Genomic DNA, 19,824 nt, shown 5'->3' with positions numbered 1-19,824 from the left:
CAAAATAAAATAAGAAGAGCTAGGGCATGGTGTAGTAGTAGAGTGCCGCAGTCTGGCTGGGCACAATTCAGGAGCCACTTGTCAAAAGAAACTAACTTTATTTTTAGAACCACACACGCCAAACAAAACAGCTCCTCAGGAAAAAACCCTCAGAGCCCAACTGCCACCACTGGCTTCCCACAAGCCTCTCACCCCAACACCAGCCTCTCCACTTCCCACAATCCTCCTGCTCTTGAGGCCGATTGGCTGGGTCGCGTGGGCGGAGCCAAAGAAGTCCCCCAATGAGCAGCTCCGTGGTCTGAAAGGGCAGGGAAACAGTCCAATGAGCATCACCACAGAGGAGCCAATCAGCTAGATGTTGCTGGGGTCACTGTGAGCCAATCATCAGCTGGCAGCTGGAAGTTTGCTGGGGCCCCTTTGGCTGTGGCTCTCAACAGTAGAGTACTTGCCTAGCATGTGCAAGGACCTGGGTTTAATCCCCAGTACTAAAAATGAAAAAAATAAAAAAACAAAATCACTGGACTCTATTCCTAACAGCTGTTGAAATTTGAAAAAGATGACCTATAACTTCCAAAAGTTTCATCTAAGTATCTGAAAGAACCTAATTTTGTTTACTACCAATATTCTTTTTTACTTGGAAATATTTCCCCAATAATGAGTACTGGAAATTATAGCAGCTAATATCATTTACACTTTGTGTGTGTGGGTGTGGTGCTGGGACATCAAACCCAAGACCTCGTGCATGCTAGGCAAGCCCTCTACCACTGAGCTACAGCCCAGCACCACCACCACCTCTTTTATTTGGCCAAAGAACCAAGGAACAATACAGGCATTATACCAACTATCATGTTTTTGTGTTTAAACTAAATATCAGGGTCTAGAGAAATGAAAGTTGGATGGGCCCCTTGGCCCAGTGGACCTATTATTAATAAGACCTGAGTCAGATCCCTTATATTACCTAGCACTCAAAGGAGCCCACTCCAAGGGGATGCCATGTAAACTCCTCAGGTCCTTAGTTAGCAGTGTCGACCCATTCATTCTGTATCCATCAATGCACAAAAGAATTTTCACTTTCCCCAGTATATAAATAAATAAGATGCCATAGCTATCTTCAGGGGAGAATTCAGATTGTCATTACTTACATTCCTGTCATAGTGCTTATTGCAATCTCCTTCCTTCCAAATCCTGGTCTTTTCTTTTTCTTTTTTTTTTTTTTAAAGAGAGAGAGAGAGAGAGAGAGAGAGAGAGAGAGAGAGAGAGAGAATTATTTATTTATTTATTTTTTAGTTTTCGGCGGATACAACATCTTTTTATTTGTATGTAGTGCTAAGGATCGAACCCGGGCCACACGCATGCCAGGTGAGCGTGCTACCGCTTGAGCCACATCCCCAGCCCCTCCTGGTCTTTTCTTAAGTTAAGGGTTCTGAGTCAGAAAACAGGCTCATGTCTGATAGGTGGTGAATCCCAGAGATTAGGAGGAAGCTATCAGTTTATGAAGCAAACAGTGGACTTCAGAACAAGAGATGTAGGTCCTATGACCTTGAGAAAGCCTTTTAATGTTCATGAATGACCTTCCCTTCATCTGTGAAGACAGGCTATGAATCCTACCTCATATGGGTCCTGTGAGGGCTAAAGGAAGTCAAGCAACATTAATAACAATAAAATAGTAAAATAATTGAGTTAGATTTCAATGAATGAAAAAAGAAATCATTCACTCTGGTAATTGTTGGGGTCCTGCGAGCTATTCCTTGCTAGTATATTATTAATACTTACTCCCATGATTGGCTTCTTTGTGATTTTACTTCTTTATATGTTCATGATACAGGGCTCATAGAATATTTGTGGGACAGAGAAATGGGATAATAGATGTATAACACCATTTCCATTCTGTTACCATTTGAAGTAAATTATCAAAAGAAATGGCAGGAAAATTACTATACAGTCAAAACTCCTCTCCTTTCTGTATCATGAGCTCCTTGGCCGGGGGGGGGGGGGGGGTGTGACAAGGAAAGTTCAGTCTAAACGTAGCATTTACTGAACCCAAGTTTTGTGGAGAATCATACTCTAAGAACTCTCATGTGTGTGTAATGAGCTAGACGGCCTCATAAGGCAGAGGGTATGGCCTAGGCAAAGAGCTAATGCTAACAGTCAGGCTCTGGGATCAGACCATGGGCTGCCTTAGCCAATTCCCAGCTAACAGTCTGTAAACATGTTTCATGACTTCTATTTCTTCTATTTTCTTATTTGTTTTGGGGTACTGGGGATTGAACCTGGATACTTTACCAGTGAGATATATCTCCAGCTTTTTTTATTTTTTATTGCAAGATAGGGTCTCCCTAAGTTGCCAAGACTGACCTTGAACTTGCAATGCTCCTGTCTAAACCTCCAGTTTCACTGGGATTGCAGGCATGTGCCACTGCACCCAGCTGTTCCTTTATTCTTAAATTCCTTTCTGACTTCAAGACTATGACAGCAGTTTTTGGCTGTCCAAGAGGCTGTACTGAATCATAAGTACTTGTGTAATCGATTAAAGAATATTAAAAAAGAAATCAAACCTACATTGGATATCTCATTTCAACCTAAAAGGCCAAAATAATTACTAAAGTATATTAACTGGCATAATTCTCTTTAATAGTTGATCTTTTAAAAAATATCATCTTAAAAATACGTTATCCTGTTTAGTTTTTTTTTTCTTTTTCAGCTCAAATTAAATTGTGTCTAGTTTTCAAATAACTGTAAGCCTTACAGTCAATCCTGGTAATTTAGACTCCTATTTTCTCAATAACTTTACTAAATTAGAAGAAGACAGTGTAGTGTGAGATTGGAGATTAGATGGGACCGGGAATGGTAATGTAGAAAATGTTCCATTAGTGAATTGCTGAAGTCTCTTTCTAATAATTTTTTTTTCTGAAAAGCATAATTCCAAACTAATTTGTTTCTCAGAATTCTCTTTTCTGTGGAATATATTGTCTCTTGGCTGCTTGATTATGATTTTCTTAATACCCTCTTCTTGATTTTTGGAAAAATCCAATTTCTTTTCCTTCATCTTCCTTCATTTTCTATCTTTCCTTCTCCCTTCCTCCCTCCCTTCTTTCCTTCCTTTCTTTTTGGTACCAGGGATTAAACCCAGAAGCACTTAACTATGGGGAGGTCACCATTGCCTCATCAGGGGGTCCCTTTTCTTGCTCAGGAGGGTATAAGTCACTGGAGAAAATAAGTCAGAAATAATTAGTGAAAAAATAAGAAACAGAGTCAGAATTATAGTTTTGAAGCAGAGTGCCTGATAGATCCCGTCTACACAGGAGCTGGAGCTGGACAATTAAAAATTGGCTCCTGGTGATTTATTTAAGGGAGTACATCAAAGGCAGGGATAAGGTTTCAGGGGTGGAGTCTTGCTTCTGTAAGCCCTGCAGTCAGCAGGTTGATTGGCATCTTGGCCGGTCACACCTATCTCTAAGAGGCTGTGTGGCTGTACCAGGTTACCCCATCTCCAGTGCTGTGTGGGACCAGGCAAAGCTGAATAGAAATTCACATGTATTTGGGCCATCTTACCTTGTGCGATTGCCACAGGAAGTTACCAAATACCAGATGTTCCTATTCAAAGGCTACAATGCCAGTGCAGTTCACACATAGCCCATGGATGGCTCTCAACACTTAACCACCAAGCCACATTCCCAGTCCTTTATATTTTTTATTTTAAGACAGAGTCTCACTGAGTTGCTAAGGACCTTGTCAAATTGTTGAGTTTGATCTTCCTTAATTTTCTTGATATCTGTATAATCCACTGATATAGAAGGAGAAAACCTCATTTTCATCTGACTTTCTTACTCTAATTGTGGCAAAAGTAGAATTTTACAAGCCTCTCCTCCACTCCTCCTTTTAAATGGTTATATCATTAAAGATAGTCTTTTGATCATCATGGATATGCAGTTGTAGTAAGGAACTAAGATTTTCTAATACAATCTGAGGTTAAATCTATACAATGCCAGAAAACTATAGAATTATAAATGTAACACAATAAGTACAATAGTGAAATGAAACCAGCATTCAGCACTGGTGTACTATGTATGTGCAGGAAGAGGGTGTGGAAATTTAAAGGAGTCTTAAAGGACAGCTAAATATCCATTGGAAGGGTAGTTTGAGGAAGACATTTCAGAGCCCAGATGCTTAGAAGCATGAGATAGAATGGATAACAGCAGTCTCTCTCTCTCTCTCTCTCTCTCTCTCTCTCTCTCTCTCTCTCTCTCTCTCTCTCTCTCTCTCCCCACCCCAGTCACATGGGGAACTGTAAATACATCAAAGCATGGTGCGAAATAGAGGCCTGATGAGAAAAAGTTTCATGTAGTCTTTATTGCAGGAGCATGATGTAATGAGTACCATTGGGAAGCAGCTTAGATTGGTGGGGAAAGCACTGGAGATTGAGACAACTACTAATTAGGAGGCCATAGTCAGATCAGAAAAGCTGGAGGAGGTCAAATGAGGCAGTAGCAGTGCAGAGAGAGATGATGGTGGTTGATAATGCAGAGAATGGGTGTGATAAACAGCTGGATGTGCTAACCTAAATAACAATCAGAGAGAGATTCTCTAAAGATCAATTAAGCTTATTTGAGAGTATACTATCATTGAAATGGGGATATTTATGCCATAGAAAATGATGAGCATAATTTTAGGAGGTTGAAGGAAGAGGAAGTTTTTAAAGGTGAAATGAGGAGGATTATATAGGATTTTTGGAACAAAGATCCTTGGCTACAAGAATCAATAACAAGGGTGGCATCTGCCCAGTTGTTGGGTGAATGTCCTTGCAGAAGATTTTCTTCCTTCCTTCCTTCCTTCCTTCCTTCCTTCCTTCCTTCCTTCCTTCCTTTCTTCCTTCCTTCCTTCCCTCCCTTCCTCCTTCCCCTGCTCTCTTTCTTTCTTTCTGGTTCTCATGGCCTTTTTGCAAAGTTGTAGATAAGGCAGTATCTTTTGTGAATAGTTCTTGCATTCATGCATGAGATCCTCTCTTTTATAACTTCCAACCTTTATTTAGTTTCTGGTTATGGAAAGACAAAAGTGACTCTGCTTTGATCCGACAACTTTTATAGATATGAGATGGCCTCTGGAATTGTGGTCTTACCCAAAGATGTGTGAAATCAAACAAAGAATGCGGAAAATAAATGTTAGAACATCTAACTATATTTAGTTTTAATTATTTAAGCAAAGGGAAACAGTTGTACTTAACTCATGTTTTATGCTTTGAATTGTCAGCAGTGTGGATATTTTATTTTAAAATTATGCTTCTACTGGAGATCGATGCTCATCAATTCTTTGAGTCTGATCAAAACTGATTAGGACCAGGGAACGCTTTAAAGCAGTAGTTACCAGATGTTTTCATCTTACTTTCTTATTTAGGACCCTAAGGAGCTTTTCATTATGTGGATTATATTTTTCTTTATTCTATAAAAATTTACTGCATACAAGATAAGAAATTTTAAAAATATTTGCTTAGTAATTCATTTAAAGAAAGCAAACTCAGTACATGTTAACATAAATAACACATTTATTATATGAAATAACTCTGTTTTCTAAAACAAAACAAAATTCAGTGAGAATTTAGTAAGAAGAATGTTTTTGTTATTGTTGTTTTTTTGTTTGTTTGTTTTGTTTTATTTTGTTTTGTAGTGCTAGGGGTCAAATCCAGATCCTGGTTTGCTAGGCAGGTGCTCTTTCACTGGGCTACACCTCCAGCCTGAGAAGAGTGATATTGTTTTCAAACTTTTGAAAATCTCTTAGTTTCAGAGAAGACATGGGTTCTCATATGTATACCAGTACTGACTCTGTTGCAATATGTTTTTTAAATCATGTTTTATGCTTTGAGTTTTATGAAGAAAATTTGGTCTTACAGAAAGATGTAGGTAGAAAAGGGAAGTATTTTAATAGCTTTTTCAGTCAAGTGGACATATTCTTTGATACTATATGAAAATTCTGTAGGAGATAGTTTCCTAAAAGATTAATTGCAATGTGCACCTGATACCACATCAGTATACATTTTTGTACTTTGTTATATTAAACTCATTTATTTTGTAACTTGATTATTTTTTTCAAACTTGACTTTATAATAATTATTATTATTATTTATTATTTATTTGAAAAACATTAGTTTTCTAAGTAATTCAAGAACTTTAAAAATATTAAGATATTTCAAAAATCACTTTCGTTAATATTACCAACAAGCTCATTAGAAAATCTGTGTGTGTTGGAAAGCTATAAAATTCATGGTGCAAGATACAAGTTTTCTAAAATTCTATTTTTTTTTAACTGGAAAATTTGGCTTTTATCACTGGTGATAATTACTGACACTTGCTTCCCTTGTTAGTCCATTTTTAAGGAAATACCTGCCAAATACTCAGAGTGAATAATCACAGTTTATTTATTAGACATTGTACAAATAAAAAACACAGGGTTACATAAAAAAAAGCAGTGGCTATTTTAGCTGGCTACTGAAACAATTGCTTAAGTGCTTGTCTTTAGAGCAATTTTTATAAAACAGACGAAGCATTTAAAGCAATTTTGTTTGGTCTCACTGTGAGTGTGTGGTGGTAAAGCCTATGAGATATGAAGTTTGGTACAAATATCTTGATTTCTGCTAAGTCTTTTGCAATTTTTTTGCCATCTTTTTTTTCTATACCATCAGCATAAATATGAACACAGTGAAAAAAGTAAACAACATCTTGGCATTCTTGTAACAATATTTTTGGCTTCATGGACTCCATGAGTTCTTCACAACCTCTCTTTAATAACTGTTGGCTTAAGATCTTCCTAATAGAGGTGTGAGAGTAATGTGCTACTTTCTGCATTTCTGAAAACTTTGAAGAAAATACATTTTAAATTTCTGCTAGGGTTAAAAAAATAAATAGCATAAGCATTAGGAAAACGCTATTAAAAGCACAAAGAAAATAATTGGAAATGCAGAGTACATAGTATTACAAAATGCTAAGAATTCTGAATCAGTTATCTTTTGAGATTTTCATGCACTGTTAAATATGGACAATAGTTTCCATTAATAATGCAGTTGAGATGATTTCTCCTTGAGTGCATTGGAAATCGGTAAAATTCAAGAATAAGTTAAAAAAACAAATGAATTATTTGACCTTATTTGACATCCATGAACTTGAAATTATTTTTTAAAAATTCTATGTAATCTAAGGTTAAAAATTTAAAAGTTGTTGCCTCAACATTGTTGGCATTGGCATTTAGAAATCTGAAATGTCTTTTTTTTTCATGTCTCCAATGCCACATATTTAATAGACCCTGACAATCAATTCACAGAAAACTAAATCCATTTCTCCTCCAAAAGCATTCAAAAAGAGTCTCAGTTAAGGTTGACACTTTCTGGTTTCACAAAATTGACTTTTTAGAACTAGTATTACTTTACATCATGAAGTGTTCTATATGTTGTAATGACAGCTGTATAAATTAATCCAATTAATGTTTAAATTAGTGAGATTTTTCCCCCTCAAACATACAAAATAAAGTATTATGGTACTGAGGATTGAACCCAGGATCACTCTACTACTGAGCTATATCCCCAGTTATTTTGTAAAATTGTTGTTGTTGTTGTTGTTGTTATTAATTACTTTGAGCAGGGTCTTGCTTTAACCCACCTGCTTCAGATTCCTGCATCACTGGGATTATAGCCATGCACCACTGCCCAACCTGGAAAAGATCTTAATTCACTTAATGGGTCATGGTTAAAATTCAATTTTCCGCTTTGCTTAGAGTGAGCCTCAAAGTTATAATGCTGAAAAAGACAGGCAAAACGAAAATGCATTAGAGAAAAAGGAGAATTTTGTGAAAAATAAACTGGGGTTATCAGATACTTCATAGAGAGAAAATGATTATGCTAACAAACAAGATACTGGATATAATTTGGAGACAAATATTACCTTTAAGACTCAAGAAGGGAAATTTAGTTGTAAGATTTTTTTTTAATGATGAAAAAATTCAAATTTACAGGACATTACAGAATAGTATAGCAAATAATCATACTTAAATAACCACTACTTAAATTTAACAATTTTTAGTATTTTATCATATTTGCTTTTTTACACCCAAAGTTGCTTTAGACTAAATTAAATGCATCATCACCACATGCTTCTTGTAAGTTATAAAGTGTGCATCCCTAAAAGATGAAGACTTACAAATATTAATTGTTCTGTGATGGGATGATTGAGCACCCCAGAAGAACTGCCTGAGACCTTTGCTTTGCAGACTGGGTGATAAGCCAAGCTCCAACAAAACAGCTTTTGGAAAAGGGTTATCTAGAAACTGTTTAGGGTACCTAGAGGAGGAACACTGAGTTAGGGGTATTGACTTGAAAGAAAAAACAGATATTCAATGGGCAAGTTTGGTTAAATTTTACTAGTTGGTGTCCATTTGAACCATTTTCTCTGTCTCCTCATAATGTCTTAAATGACATTTGCATGATTGATTTATGCTTTAGAAATTAGATTTCTTAAAATTTGACCCTGACCTTAAGGTAGGTGTAGGGTGAAAACTGCCCAATTTTTCCACTGGGGCATCAGAAGTAACACAGATGGAGGGGTCCAAAACCTGAACTCTGAGGTTTTATCCAGCAGTAGCAATGTCCTGTTGGAAATACTTGGTTATTCCTTTCTTCTTTCTTCCCTCTTTCTTTTTTCCGATCCTCTCCTTTCCTTTTTTTTTTTTTAATTGAAGTATTTCAATCTGTCTTAATATGTGTAATATATTCTTATGCTTAGGTCTTGGATGTGGCTTATTATACACTGCAACAGTGACCATTACGTGCCAGTATTTTGACAGCCGACGAGGCCTTGCACTTGGCTTGATTTCAACAGGTACACTTTCAAAATAAGTACAGTATTACCACTAGTCATCCCTCTAAACAAAAGTTACCAAGCACAAATATGTTCAACCAACCACTACCCAGCTAACAATCAGGTAGCAAAATTGTTGTTTACTCTTCTCCTAGAAGGAAATTTCATTTCCCACTGTAAATATAGGAGTAGCTTTCAAAGAAGCACTAAAATCACTGGGTATTGTGGCACACACCTGTAATCCCAGCAACTCGGGAATATGAGAAAAGGAGAATGGCAAATTTGAGGCCAGCCTCAACAATTTAGCAAGTTCCTCAGCAACTTAGTGAGACTCTGTTTCAAAATTTAGGAAAAGGGGCTTAGGATAGAGCTTAATGGTAAAGCACCTCTAGGTTAAATCCATAGTACTAAAACCAAGCAAGCAAACAAAAACCCGACTAAGATGCATATATGAAAATTCTGGGGCATTGTATGTGCAACATAATATATAAAAAGGAAGCTTATGGGCCCAAATATATTGAGAGCCCCATGCTGGGAGGGCTTTGCTAAGAGAAGCAGAGAATGCTGTATAGAATGCTTATTCTTGAGAAAGACATGAATAAGGGAAATAAAATGAATGCTCCTAGAGCCACTGTCAGAGACTGCTGGCCATCTCTATACCTCAGAAATTGCACAGTGGTGTTTTACTTTTCAGATTATTTTTTAAACTGTTTAGTGAATTTAGCAATTTTTTTGTGGCCAATATTTTATGAGTATCTTGAGGGGATATAGCTGTCATGTTATCAAAAGCTGCAAGTTTACATAAGCTAATTATTCATAGGCAGTATTCCTTAGAGATCAGACTTCAAGATAGGCTGAAGAACTTCAGTATTTATTCTGGCAACAGGATCCACACTAAGTTTTGTTAGTATTGCCACCCAGGAGCAATAAGATTTGTAGTTCAACTGAATTGAGTTGAATATTTACCTCCAGTAGTCCTATATCCCCACCCCACATGCTGGGGATTGAACCCAGGTGTGCTGTACCACCAAGATACATTTCTAGTCCTTTTCCTTTTTTTTTTTTTTTTTTTTTTTGAGACGGGATCTTGCTCAGTTGCTCAGGCTGGCCTCAAACTTGCCATCCTCTTGCCTTAGCCTCCCTGGTCTCTGGGATTGTAGGCCTTCGATATTGTGCCCAGCTTACCCACAGCAGTTTAAGGAAGCATTGCCAGGTGGGAAATGTGAACCATGGTCCAGGAGGAGACATGTCCAGAGTCTGAGGACATGGTTAAAGCAGAAATGGAAGAAGAAATCCAAAACACAGATGATGGGGAAATCAGAGCAGTTGGAATGCAGTTTAAAGAACCTGTCAGTGACCTGAACTGATCAGTATCCCCACATGTACACAAGAGGGTGAGAGTAGGCATGGCAACTTACTTAAAGGACAAAAGATCTCACCTGAATGGTATGTTTTTTTGTGTGGAGGCAAAAAAAAATAGACCCTGGAGCCAGACTGCTGGATTTTGAATCTTGATTGTTACTCACTAGCTGTCTGGTGTTGGATCACATACTTAACTATTGTGTGCTTCCATTTTCTGAATTAAAAAATGGTTATAGTGCTACTAGCCATCATATTAAGTTATTAAAGATAAAAAGGAGTGTATGTGTAAGACATAGGGTGAGGGTTCTAAAAGTACCAGTCATTAAAATTGACTGAGGTTTCCCTTCATGTCCAAATTTACTTGTGTTGAAGATGTTGGAGATTGTAGGCTGTGAAAGTGACTTTTGCTTTTCGCTCAGTCTAGAGGGAAGGACACAGGGGCTGTGCCTCACTGAATCAAAATGGAATAATTATGAACATTCAGATTTGAAGGCATTTTTAATTTCAGCTCACAAGAGCTAGGTGAGGTGAAATTAGGAAGAGGCACGAAGCTACCTTCAGTGAAAGTAATCTACCTTCAGGCAAGCAAAAGAAAAGTCACTGTAGAATTTTTTTTAATTAAAAAGAAACCTCAAATCAAAATATTTGAAATATTTTGATTTAGTTGAAATGAAGAAAAATATAGGCAGAAAACAAAATTTGGGATACACCATCTTTCTCTGTGGTGGACAGGGGTTGGTAAATGGATGCCCAAAGATCAATTCTGGTGCACTGTTTTTTATATGCCTCAGGAGCTAAGAATGGTTTTGACATTTTTAAAAATCAAAAGAAGAATATTTCGTGGCATATGACAATTATATGAAATTCAGTGTCCATAAATAAAGCTTTATTGAAATTCAATGATGCTCCTTCCTTAATGGATTGTGTCTGGCTATTTTCATGCTTTACAGGCAGAGCTGAGTATTTGGACAGGTTTTATAGAGACCATTATGCCTTAAATATTTACTCTCTGGCCCTTTACAGAAAAAGTTTACTGACCCATGGTGTCAATGAGTTAATCAACACATGAGTTTGATTAACTCATGTTTTTCAGTCATACTGTTTCAGTTTCCCTGAGCACCAATTAATATTTTCCCTCTTTGTAATAATGTATAATCTAGACAAGAATGAAAGAAAAATTAGTGTTTTATTTCACTTTGTTCTTTACATGACCATTTTTCCAATTAGGTTGTTCTTTTTGAAAATTTAAAATTACAGTCTTATAGTTTATAAAATTGCACAAGGAAATTCTTAGATTTCTGTCCCTGAAAGAATTCCTGCATCTTTTAAAGCCATAGCCATAGAGAAGATGGGAGGGGAGGGGAGGGGGGATAGTAGAGGATAGGAAAGGTAGCAGAATACAACAGTCACTAATATGGCATTATGTAAAAATGTGGATGTGTAACCGATGTGATTCTGCAATCTGTATTTGGGGTAAAAATGGGAGTTCATAATCCACTTGAATCAAATGTATGAAATATGATATGTCAAGAGCTTTGTAATGTTTTGAACAACCAATAAAAAAAGGAAAAAAAAGCCATAGCCATGTTCTTGTGGGATGTAGCCTGAGGTGTATAGTTTGATTTTTTTCCCTCATCTGTCATATAATTAGCATATCATAGGTATCTAATAAGTATCTATTTGATATGTTTTCTTATATTTCAAGATGTTGGCAGATTAACTTGGTTGGCAAACAATGAGAAAGTTATTTTTTTCTTGATTAAGGTCAATACATAGAATATTCCAAACACCAAGAACTTTTTAAAGTATATAATGATGTCACATTTTGTTAGAATCTGTACAAAGTTAGTGGTTAGGGAAAAATCACAATTGACAGTTAATGGATGCTAATGTAGAACAATGGTCCATGTAGTTGCTCTGCTACATTCAATCATTTTAATTTGTCATGTTCCACTTTTACAAAGATAAAGAGTTAATTTTTTCTTCTATTACTCTCAACAGTCAGTAAAGTTCTACAGTAGGAGGAAAAATGCAAGGGTACTCACTCTCCCACCAATGGTACTATTTCAGCTGCCAATACATTAACCTGAGTCATCAATTAATGTCTGCATGAAAAGAATTATTTCCTCCTTTGGGAATTAAGGAGTAAAGTAGAAAGGGACAACTGAGGTCTCTAAGAAAACAAATTTCTTACAACTCCATGACACTGAGCTATTCAGTTATTTATAAAATCAATTTTTTTTAAATAACATGGGCTTTTACAACAAGCTGTCCATGTCATTATTCATGTGTCAGAGCATGTTTCCACTTGTGTCCTGTTGGATAGAGATCCATTTTAAATGTATGGTCAAACTGTGTAGACATTTAAAAAACTGATCCGTTTATATTTCTCCTGCTTTTTCATATGACATTTTCCAATGATACTTAAATTTTAAAATACTTGATGTTTAACTAAAACCAAAATTAGAACCAGATGAGAACAGTACAGATTAATTGAGTCAGTATAACTTGGCATTCTGGTGTGTTGAATATGATTAATGCTGAAAAGGAGGCATATATGTCCTACTACATGATATACAAAACAGCACACTTTGTAATTAAAATACTGTATCAAATTCTACTTTACTCTTCTCCAAATTTTGTAATGTGTTAAAATATGAATCAGTCATTCTATTGATTTAGTAATGGATTTTAACAAACCACTATAAATATCCTAAAACTAAGCTAAAACCAAGCTGTATTCTTCATCTCAAAAATAAAATATGAAAATTTGCTTTTTCAGTGGCGATAAATACATGTTTCATGGGGTTTGGCACATAATAAATGCAAAAAGTAGCTACATAATGATATTTGTTAAGAATATGGGCTCCTGGAATCAGACCAATTGAGTATGAATCCTACTCATTATTTATAGCTTTGTGATCTCTGGCAAATTTCTCAAGCTTCTAGTTCTCAGTTACTTCATCTGTAGTTTAGAGATAATAACAGAAACTACTCAACAGGATTATTTAAAGGATTAAACAGAAAAACTATTTAGCAGAATTATATAAACATTGTATAGCAGTATTACTGTTGTTGCAATTGTTATCTTTAATATTCTTGTGATTTTAACATGGAGGTACCTATGAATATCAGAGTAAATATAAATTGAATTGTGATAAATACTAATGTTTGTGCTGAGAGCCCCAAATTATAGGAACCTAAGACTAAACAGCCCCCATTTCCCTTTCAGGTTCAAGTGTTGGCCTTTTTATTTATGCAGCCCTGCAGAGGATGTTGATTGAGTTCTATGGACTAGATGGGTGCTTGCTGATTGTGGGTGCTTTAGCTTTAAATATATTAGCCTGTGGCAGTCTGATGAGACCCCTCCAGGCTTCTGATTGCCCTTTACCTGAAAAAACAGCTCTGGAAAATGTGGCAGAGACATACTCCATTTACAGTGAAAAAGAAAAGAACCTGGAAGAAAACATTCACATTCTTGAAAAGAGCTATAGTAGCGAGGAAAAGTGCAAGGGCACTTTGGCCAATGGTGACTGGAAACAGGACAATCTACTTCATAAAAACTCCACATCAATGACTCACACAAAAGAGCCTGAAACGTACAAAAAGAAAGTTGCTGAACAGACATATTTTTGCAAACAGCTTGCCAAGAGGAAGTGGCAATTATATAAAAACTACTGTGGCGAGACGGTGTCTCTCTTTAAAAACAAAGTATTTTCAGCTCTTTTCATCGCCATCTTCCTTTTTGACATTGGAGGGTTTCCCCCTTCATTACTTATGGAAGATGTAGCAAGAAGTTCAAATGTGAAAGAAGAGGAGTTTTTTATGCCTCTTATTTCCATTATAGGCATTATGACGGCAGTTGGCAAGCTCCTTTTAGGAATACTGGCTGACTTCAAGTGGATTAACACCTTATATCTTTATGTAGCTACCTTAATAATCATGGGCCTGGCCTTGTGTGCAATTCCATTTGCCAAAAGTTATGTCACATTAGCATTACTTTCTGCGATCCTGGGGTTCCTTACTGGTAACTGGTCCATCTTTCCATATGTGACCACAAATACTGTGGGAATTGAAAAACTAGCTCATGCCTATGGAATACTGATGTTTTTTGCTGGACTTGGAAATAGCCTTGGACCACCAATTGTTGGTAAGATATTTCTCTTCAAGTCAATTCACTTTTACTATTCTTCATTGTGACATCTCCAGATAAAGAAAGACAGATTGTGATAACAGTGCAGATTTGCACAACATTATTCAAGATCACTTTGATATAGTTGAGGAACCAAACATACTTTCTCCGGCGTGGCCCCCATTCTTTATTTGGGAGAAATGTCTGCCCACCCATGTTAGAAGTAGGTGGGGTAACATATAGAAAACTTTCCTAATCCTAACTGCATATAAAATTGATGGAACTTGGATATGGGGTTGGTATTCGTACTATTTTTATGAAACTCACTTTTTTCTTACTGTCATTTCAGGTTGGTTTTATGACTGGACCCAGACCTATGACATTGCATTTTATTTTAGTGGCTTCTGTGTTCTGCTGGGAGGTTTTATTCTGCTGCTGGCAGCCTTGCCGTCCTGGGATACCTGCAACAACAAACTCCCTAAACCAACTCCAACAACGTTTTTGTACAAAGTTGCTTCTAATGTTTAGAGGAATATTGGAAGCCATTCTTTTGCCATTTTATACCATAGAGCAAAACATATTTTTTAAAAATTCTCAAGCAAATTCTCTAACAGTTAAAGACTATTTTCTCACAACAAAATTTCACTGTGGCTGACTCTGAATGTGGATTTTTTTAAAAACAGATTTTATTCTTTATGTACTGTATGTGTAGCCTCTGTCTCCTGTATGTTTCCCCTCCCTCCCTCCCTCTCTCCCTCCCCCAAAGTAGACTATTTTGTTCTACTATTATTCATTAGTTTTTCATATTGTAAAACATTTGACCAGCCTCTAAAGATTTTCTCTGTAGAAGTATAAATTCTTTGCCCACCCCCCTTAGTTCCACTACAAAACACCCAGAGGGCTCTCTTCAGTTTTAAAATTGATGCCTGCTGGGTGTGGTGGCACACACCCAGGAAGCTGAGGCAGGAGCATCTTGTGTTCCAGGCCAACCTGGACAACTTAGTGAGACCTCGTCTTAGAATAAAAGATAAAAAGGCCTGGGATATAGCCCATTGTTAAAGTATCCCTAGGTTCAATCTCCAGTATCCCCCAAAATTAAAAATAAAAATAAAAATAAATGAAACTGATGCAAGCCTCATGATGAGATATGTGTAAAGGTCACTAGGGAGTAAATGACTTCCTTCTCTGTTACACCTGCTGCTAGTCAGTAGGAGACATCAAAGCCATTTCATTTCCGGAAATAAAAGTGGTTATAAAAACAACATTAGACCAGGCATGGTGGCGCATGCATGTGATCCTCGTGACTCAAGAAGCTGAGGCAGGAGAATTGCAAATTCTAGGCCAGCCACAGCAATTTAGTGAAAGCCAGTCTCAAAGTAAAATATAAAAGACTGAGGATATAGCTAAGGGTTTGAACACCCCTGGGTTCAATCTCCAGTACTACCAAACAAACAAACGGGCAGAAAATAGCATTAAAACTTACAGTGGAATGAACTGATCACTTAAAAAAAAAAGATATTTTAAATTATAGTCATCAGTTTCCATTATTCTATTTTATTTACCTTGAAGTACTCACATGGTGTTTGGGGCCCATGGTGCATCAACTGTTTTGATTCCTAAGGTGTTTGCTGAGATGCAGGCAAACTCCAGCAGCACCCACCAGAGCCCTTCTCCATGGCTGTCCACTAGAACCTCACTCACTTGTGTTTGTCATCACCCATTCAGCTGATGTTTCACAAGAAGTGCTGATTTTACCCATTTCCAAATTGGAAATGTATTTTTTAACCATTCCTCCTAGCAAGTAGCAAATATCCATTTGCTTTGGGCACAGTGGTGATGGGTTGCAAACCTTTGCATAACTTCCTGAGAAAGCATTTATTTGCTACTATCAGATCTTACCACTATCATTTTTTAATTCAAGGGCAGAACTAAAAAGTGTGTGGTGTGTGTATGTGCATGTGTGCATGTGTGCGTGCATGTGTTTGTGTGTGTGCTCTGAGTCTGTGTGGAACATGGGAAGGTAAAAAAATCCTGATAAGTTGATACCCTTTCCAATCTCACTTAATCTTAAGAACAATGTTCTAGAAAGAAAATAATGTTTAATAAATTGATAGTTTTCCCCTCTAAAGAAATGGGGTTTTAAACTTTGGTATGTATCTGAATCTCCTATAGATCCTTCAAAAATTATACGGACATGGATATGCTTAGAAATTTTAATTCTGAATGTTTTAATTCTGTAAGTCTATTTGGCTGTGGCCAAGCATCTCTATTTCTAACAAACTCTACAAATGATTCTAATAATAAAGCCTGGGTTGCCAATGACTGTTAAAAAGATAGACAATAAGTGGACATTTATTCTCTTAAAAAAAACAAAAACAAACCCACAAGGTCTGAGGTTTTTATAAATAGCCAAGTATTCTTTAAACAGAATCCTTCCCATTGTGCCAAAATTGTCTTTTCATTTCTTTTGAAATATGTGATGATTTTTGTACTTCTGTTTTGCCTTTCTTCAAAGGCATCTGAGGCACTTTATTAATCTGAGCCCTCGAAACACCTCTGTGAGGTAGGTAAATAGTACTTTCCTGTGTGGTAAACCTGGAGTATGGAGAATTCATAATTGAGTTAATCCTACTCAGTATGCAATAAAGGGGCTCCAAGTCCTCTTGGACTTCTGCTCCATACTCAGACTTCTGGAAAGTTTTCTGTACCTCATTCTTTAGTCAGTTTCAAGGTTAGCAAAATAAATGAACAAGTGACATTTAAAAGAAAAAAAAAAACCAGCTACATGTTTTTGTATTGAAAGTTCCTTTTTTTGCCAATGTTATGTTCTAGAAAGTAATCTGAAAAAGTTTGACTTTTGTGATGTCTCTGCATTCATCAATGTTGATAATTATCCAAATGTATCCACTGTGTCTACTAATACCGTTCAACGTGGGCATTATCCATTGTCTAGGGAATGAATTTTAAGTCACAATAAATATTTTTACATCAGTTTGTTTTGTATCAGTTTGGTTGCTTTCTGTCTTATTAGTTTTCTTCCCAATTATAGTGCCACTTCACTTGAATGCAAATATACATTTCATAATGTAATTCAGACTTCCAGAATTTGATGACCAGGTAACAGTATATTCAAAAGTCAAATTGCTTAACTAATTTGATCATTGCCTGCCCCAAAGTTAATATATCAGACCTGCAGAATCCTCTTGAGGAAAAGACACATTATTTTTAGATTCTTAATAATGATCCCACCAATCATACCAATCATTTAAGGCTTTTTTTTTTTTTTTTAAGATGCGGTCTTGGTATGTTGTCTAGGCTGGCCCCAAACTCCTGCCTTAGTCTCCCAAGTAGCTGGTACTACAGTGGGAAAACAAGTGCATGCCACCATGAAAGCCTAATCATTTTTGGAATTCTTTTTCTTTTTTACACTACTGGGAATTGAGCCCAGGACCTATACATACATTACACAAACTCTCCACCACTGAGCTACATTCCCTTTCCATTTTCTTTAGAGACAGGGTCTCACTAAATTTCTCAGGCAGTCCTCAAACTTGTGATCCTTCTGCTAGTTATATAAATAATTATTCAGGATTTGCCCTTTTTCCTAAGATTTAGCATTCAAAAAATACTTAACAAAATCATATTGATTGGAATAAAATATTTTATTTTATTTTATTTTTTTGGACCCTGGAAGTACCTCCAGCTGAGTTCAGGAAGTGTGGTGTAGAGTTTGTCAGTCGCCCTCCGCCCTGACTTTTTTTTTTTTTTTAGCAGTTCCTCACTCCTTTCTGCCTCCTCCCTCTCAGGATGAGCCTTAAGGAGCCAGGTGCTGATCTCATTGTCTCTGGGGCAATCTTGTTTTCAGGAGACAGTTTCAGCCACTAACTTGTAAAGGCCCCATGAGGAACAATTCCCAAGTACTGCAATTCAGCATGAGGAGTTCATGACTGGATGGCAAGTGCTGATCTAGAAGTTCCATGACCTCAGGTAACCTCAACACCATCAGGATGTTCCAGGAAATGAAAGAGAGCTCTATTTTGAAGGAAATAATTCTTACTTTTACTGAAAAGGAGTAGTACCTTAAACACAAAAAACACAATTTACATTAGCAGTGCTACACCCATTTTTTTCTCTCTGATCAAAAACTTGGGACCTTTTGCTGTCTGATTAATTTTGTCAGAAGTGCAGTTAGTAAGATCCCTCTTTGAGTTTGGAGTTAGCCCAGCCAGGTGAAATGATCAGAGACTTATGAACAAACACATGGATGCTATTTGGGGATGCAGTAAACACACTGGGGAAGGTTATGATTCCACAAGCAGATTGCCTGGGTTGGAATCCTACCTAGTCCAGTGGCTGTAGCTGGGTGACAGTGAGAAATGGTTAGCTCTCAGAGCCTCATTTTCTTTATTTATAAAACACACCATTGAGCTATTTTGAGAATTAAATAATACAGAGATCCTTGGCATGTGATAGGCAGCCAGTAAACATTAGCCTTTGTTCTTCTTGGCCATTCTAAGATTATGGCTTCTCAGTACCTGCAGGAGGCGGCCAGTGTTCCTGGCACAGGTGAGGGGTAAATGATTGCAGTACCGGGCTTCATTTAGGAGAATAATGAGCCTTTTGTTATCCTTAACTTGTCCAACTGTCACAGCTCTTGCCCTCCCCGGAGAATGTTTCTGTCAAAATCTTTTATCCTCAGGGATCATGACTCAGCAGATTTTTCTGGAATTGCCATTCAGAAGCTCTGACACCCAGCAAAAAAAACAAAACACAAGCTGTTCCTCCACCAGTCAAACAGAATCCACCTTTCAAGTTGAATTGCTAGGGAAATTTGAACTTTTATTTTTTGCCTTAAAAATTTAAGGTGAGCAGTTCAGAAAGTGGGCTTGAAATTGGGTAGAAAGGAAATTAATCTGATTTGTTTACAGAGTGCTAATTGCCTTGAGCTCAGGGGCCACCTTACCCCACTGCCTTTCCAGTACATCCAGAGACTTACTCTTGGGGGAATGTAATGTCTTGCCAAGTCTTCTGGGATTCTATTCTCAGCAGATTACAGTGACATTACTTGCTTTTTACTGCATGTATTTTTGTCCTATAGAGTCATTTACTTTTAATGCTTTCTCCTAGCAAATAGGAGAAAATATATTTTTTCTAAGTGGTATTTTTTATCATTCTAATTTGTTATATATGACAGCAGAATGCATTACAATTCATATTACACACATAGAGCACAATTTTTCATATTTCTGGTTGTATACAAAGAATATTCACAGCATTTGTGTCTTTATACATGTACTTAGGGTAATGATATCCATCTCATTCCACCATCTTTCTTATCCCCATGCCCCTTCCCTTCCCCTCCCACCCCTCTGCCCCATCTAAAGTTCATCTAATCCTCCCATGTTCCCCTCCCCCTGCCAACCCCACTATGAATCAACCTCCTTATATCAGAGAAAATATTCGTCATTTGATTTTTTGGGATTGGCTAACTTC

General features: G+C 36.8%; 1 protein-coding gene across 3 annotated transcripts in view; it reads left to right on the top strand.

Moving 5' to 3' along the window:
* Slc16a9 (solute carrier family 16 member 9) overlaps positions 1-17,293 on the top strand; it is a 56,090-nt gene extending 38,797 nt beyond the window's left edge. For 2 of the 3 annotated variants that reach the window (XM_026393726.2, XM_026393728.2), the window contains exons 4-6: positions 8,763-8,858; positions 13,432-14,349; positions 14,681-17,293. In XM_026393726.2, the coding sequence (XP_026249511.2) occupies positions 8,763-8,858; positions 13,432-14,349; positions 14,681-14,859 (1,193 nt within the window). In that variant the 3' untranslated portion in view covers positions 14,860-17,293. The remainder of the gene's footprint in view (positions 1-8,762; positions 8,859-13,431; positions 14,350-14,680) is intronic. The other variant, XM_026393727.2, reaches the window with a different exon arrangement.
* The last annotated feature ends 2,531 nt before the right edge of the window (positions 17,294-19,824 follow it).

The sequence above is a fragment of the Urocitellus parryii genome, chromosome 5, assembly GCF_045843805.1.
Source record: "Urocitellus parryii isolate mUroPar1 chromosome 5, mUroPar1.hap1, whole genome shotgun sequence".
Taxonomy (NCBI): domain Eukaryota; kingdom Metazoa; phylum Chordata; class Mammalia; order Rodentia; family Sciuridae; genus Urocitellus; species Urocitellus parryii.
Note: the sequence above shows the minus strand (reverse complement) of the source record. Positions and strands in the feature narration are given on the sequence as shown.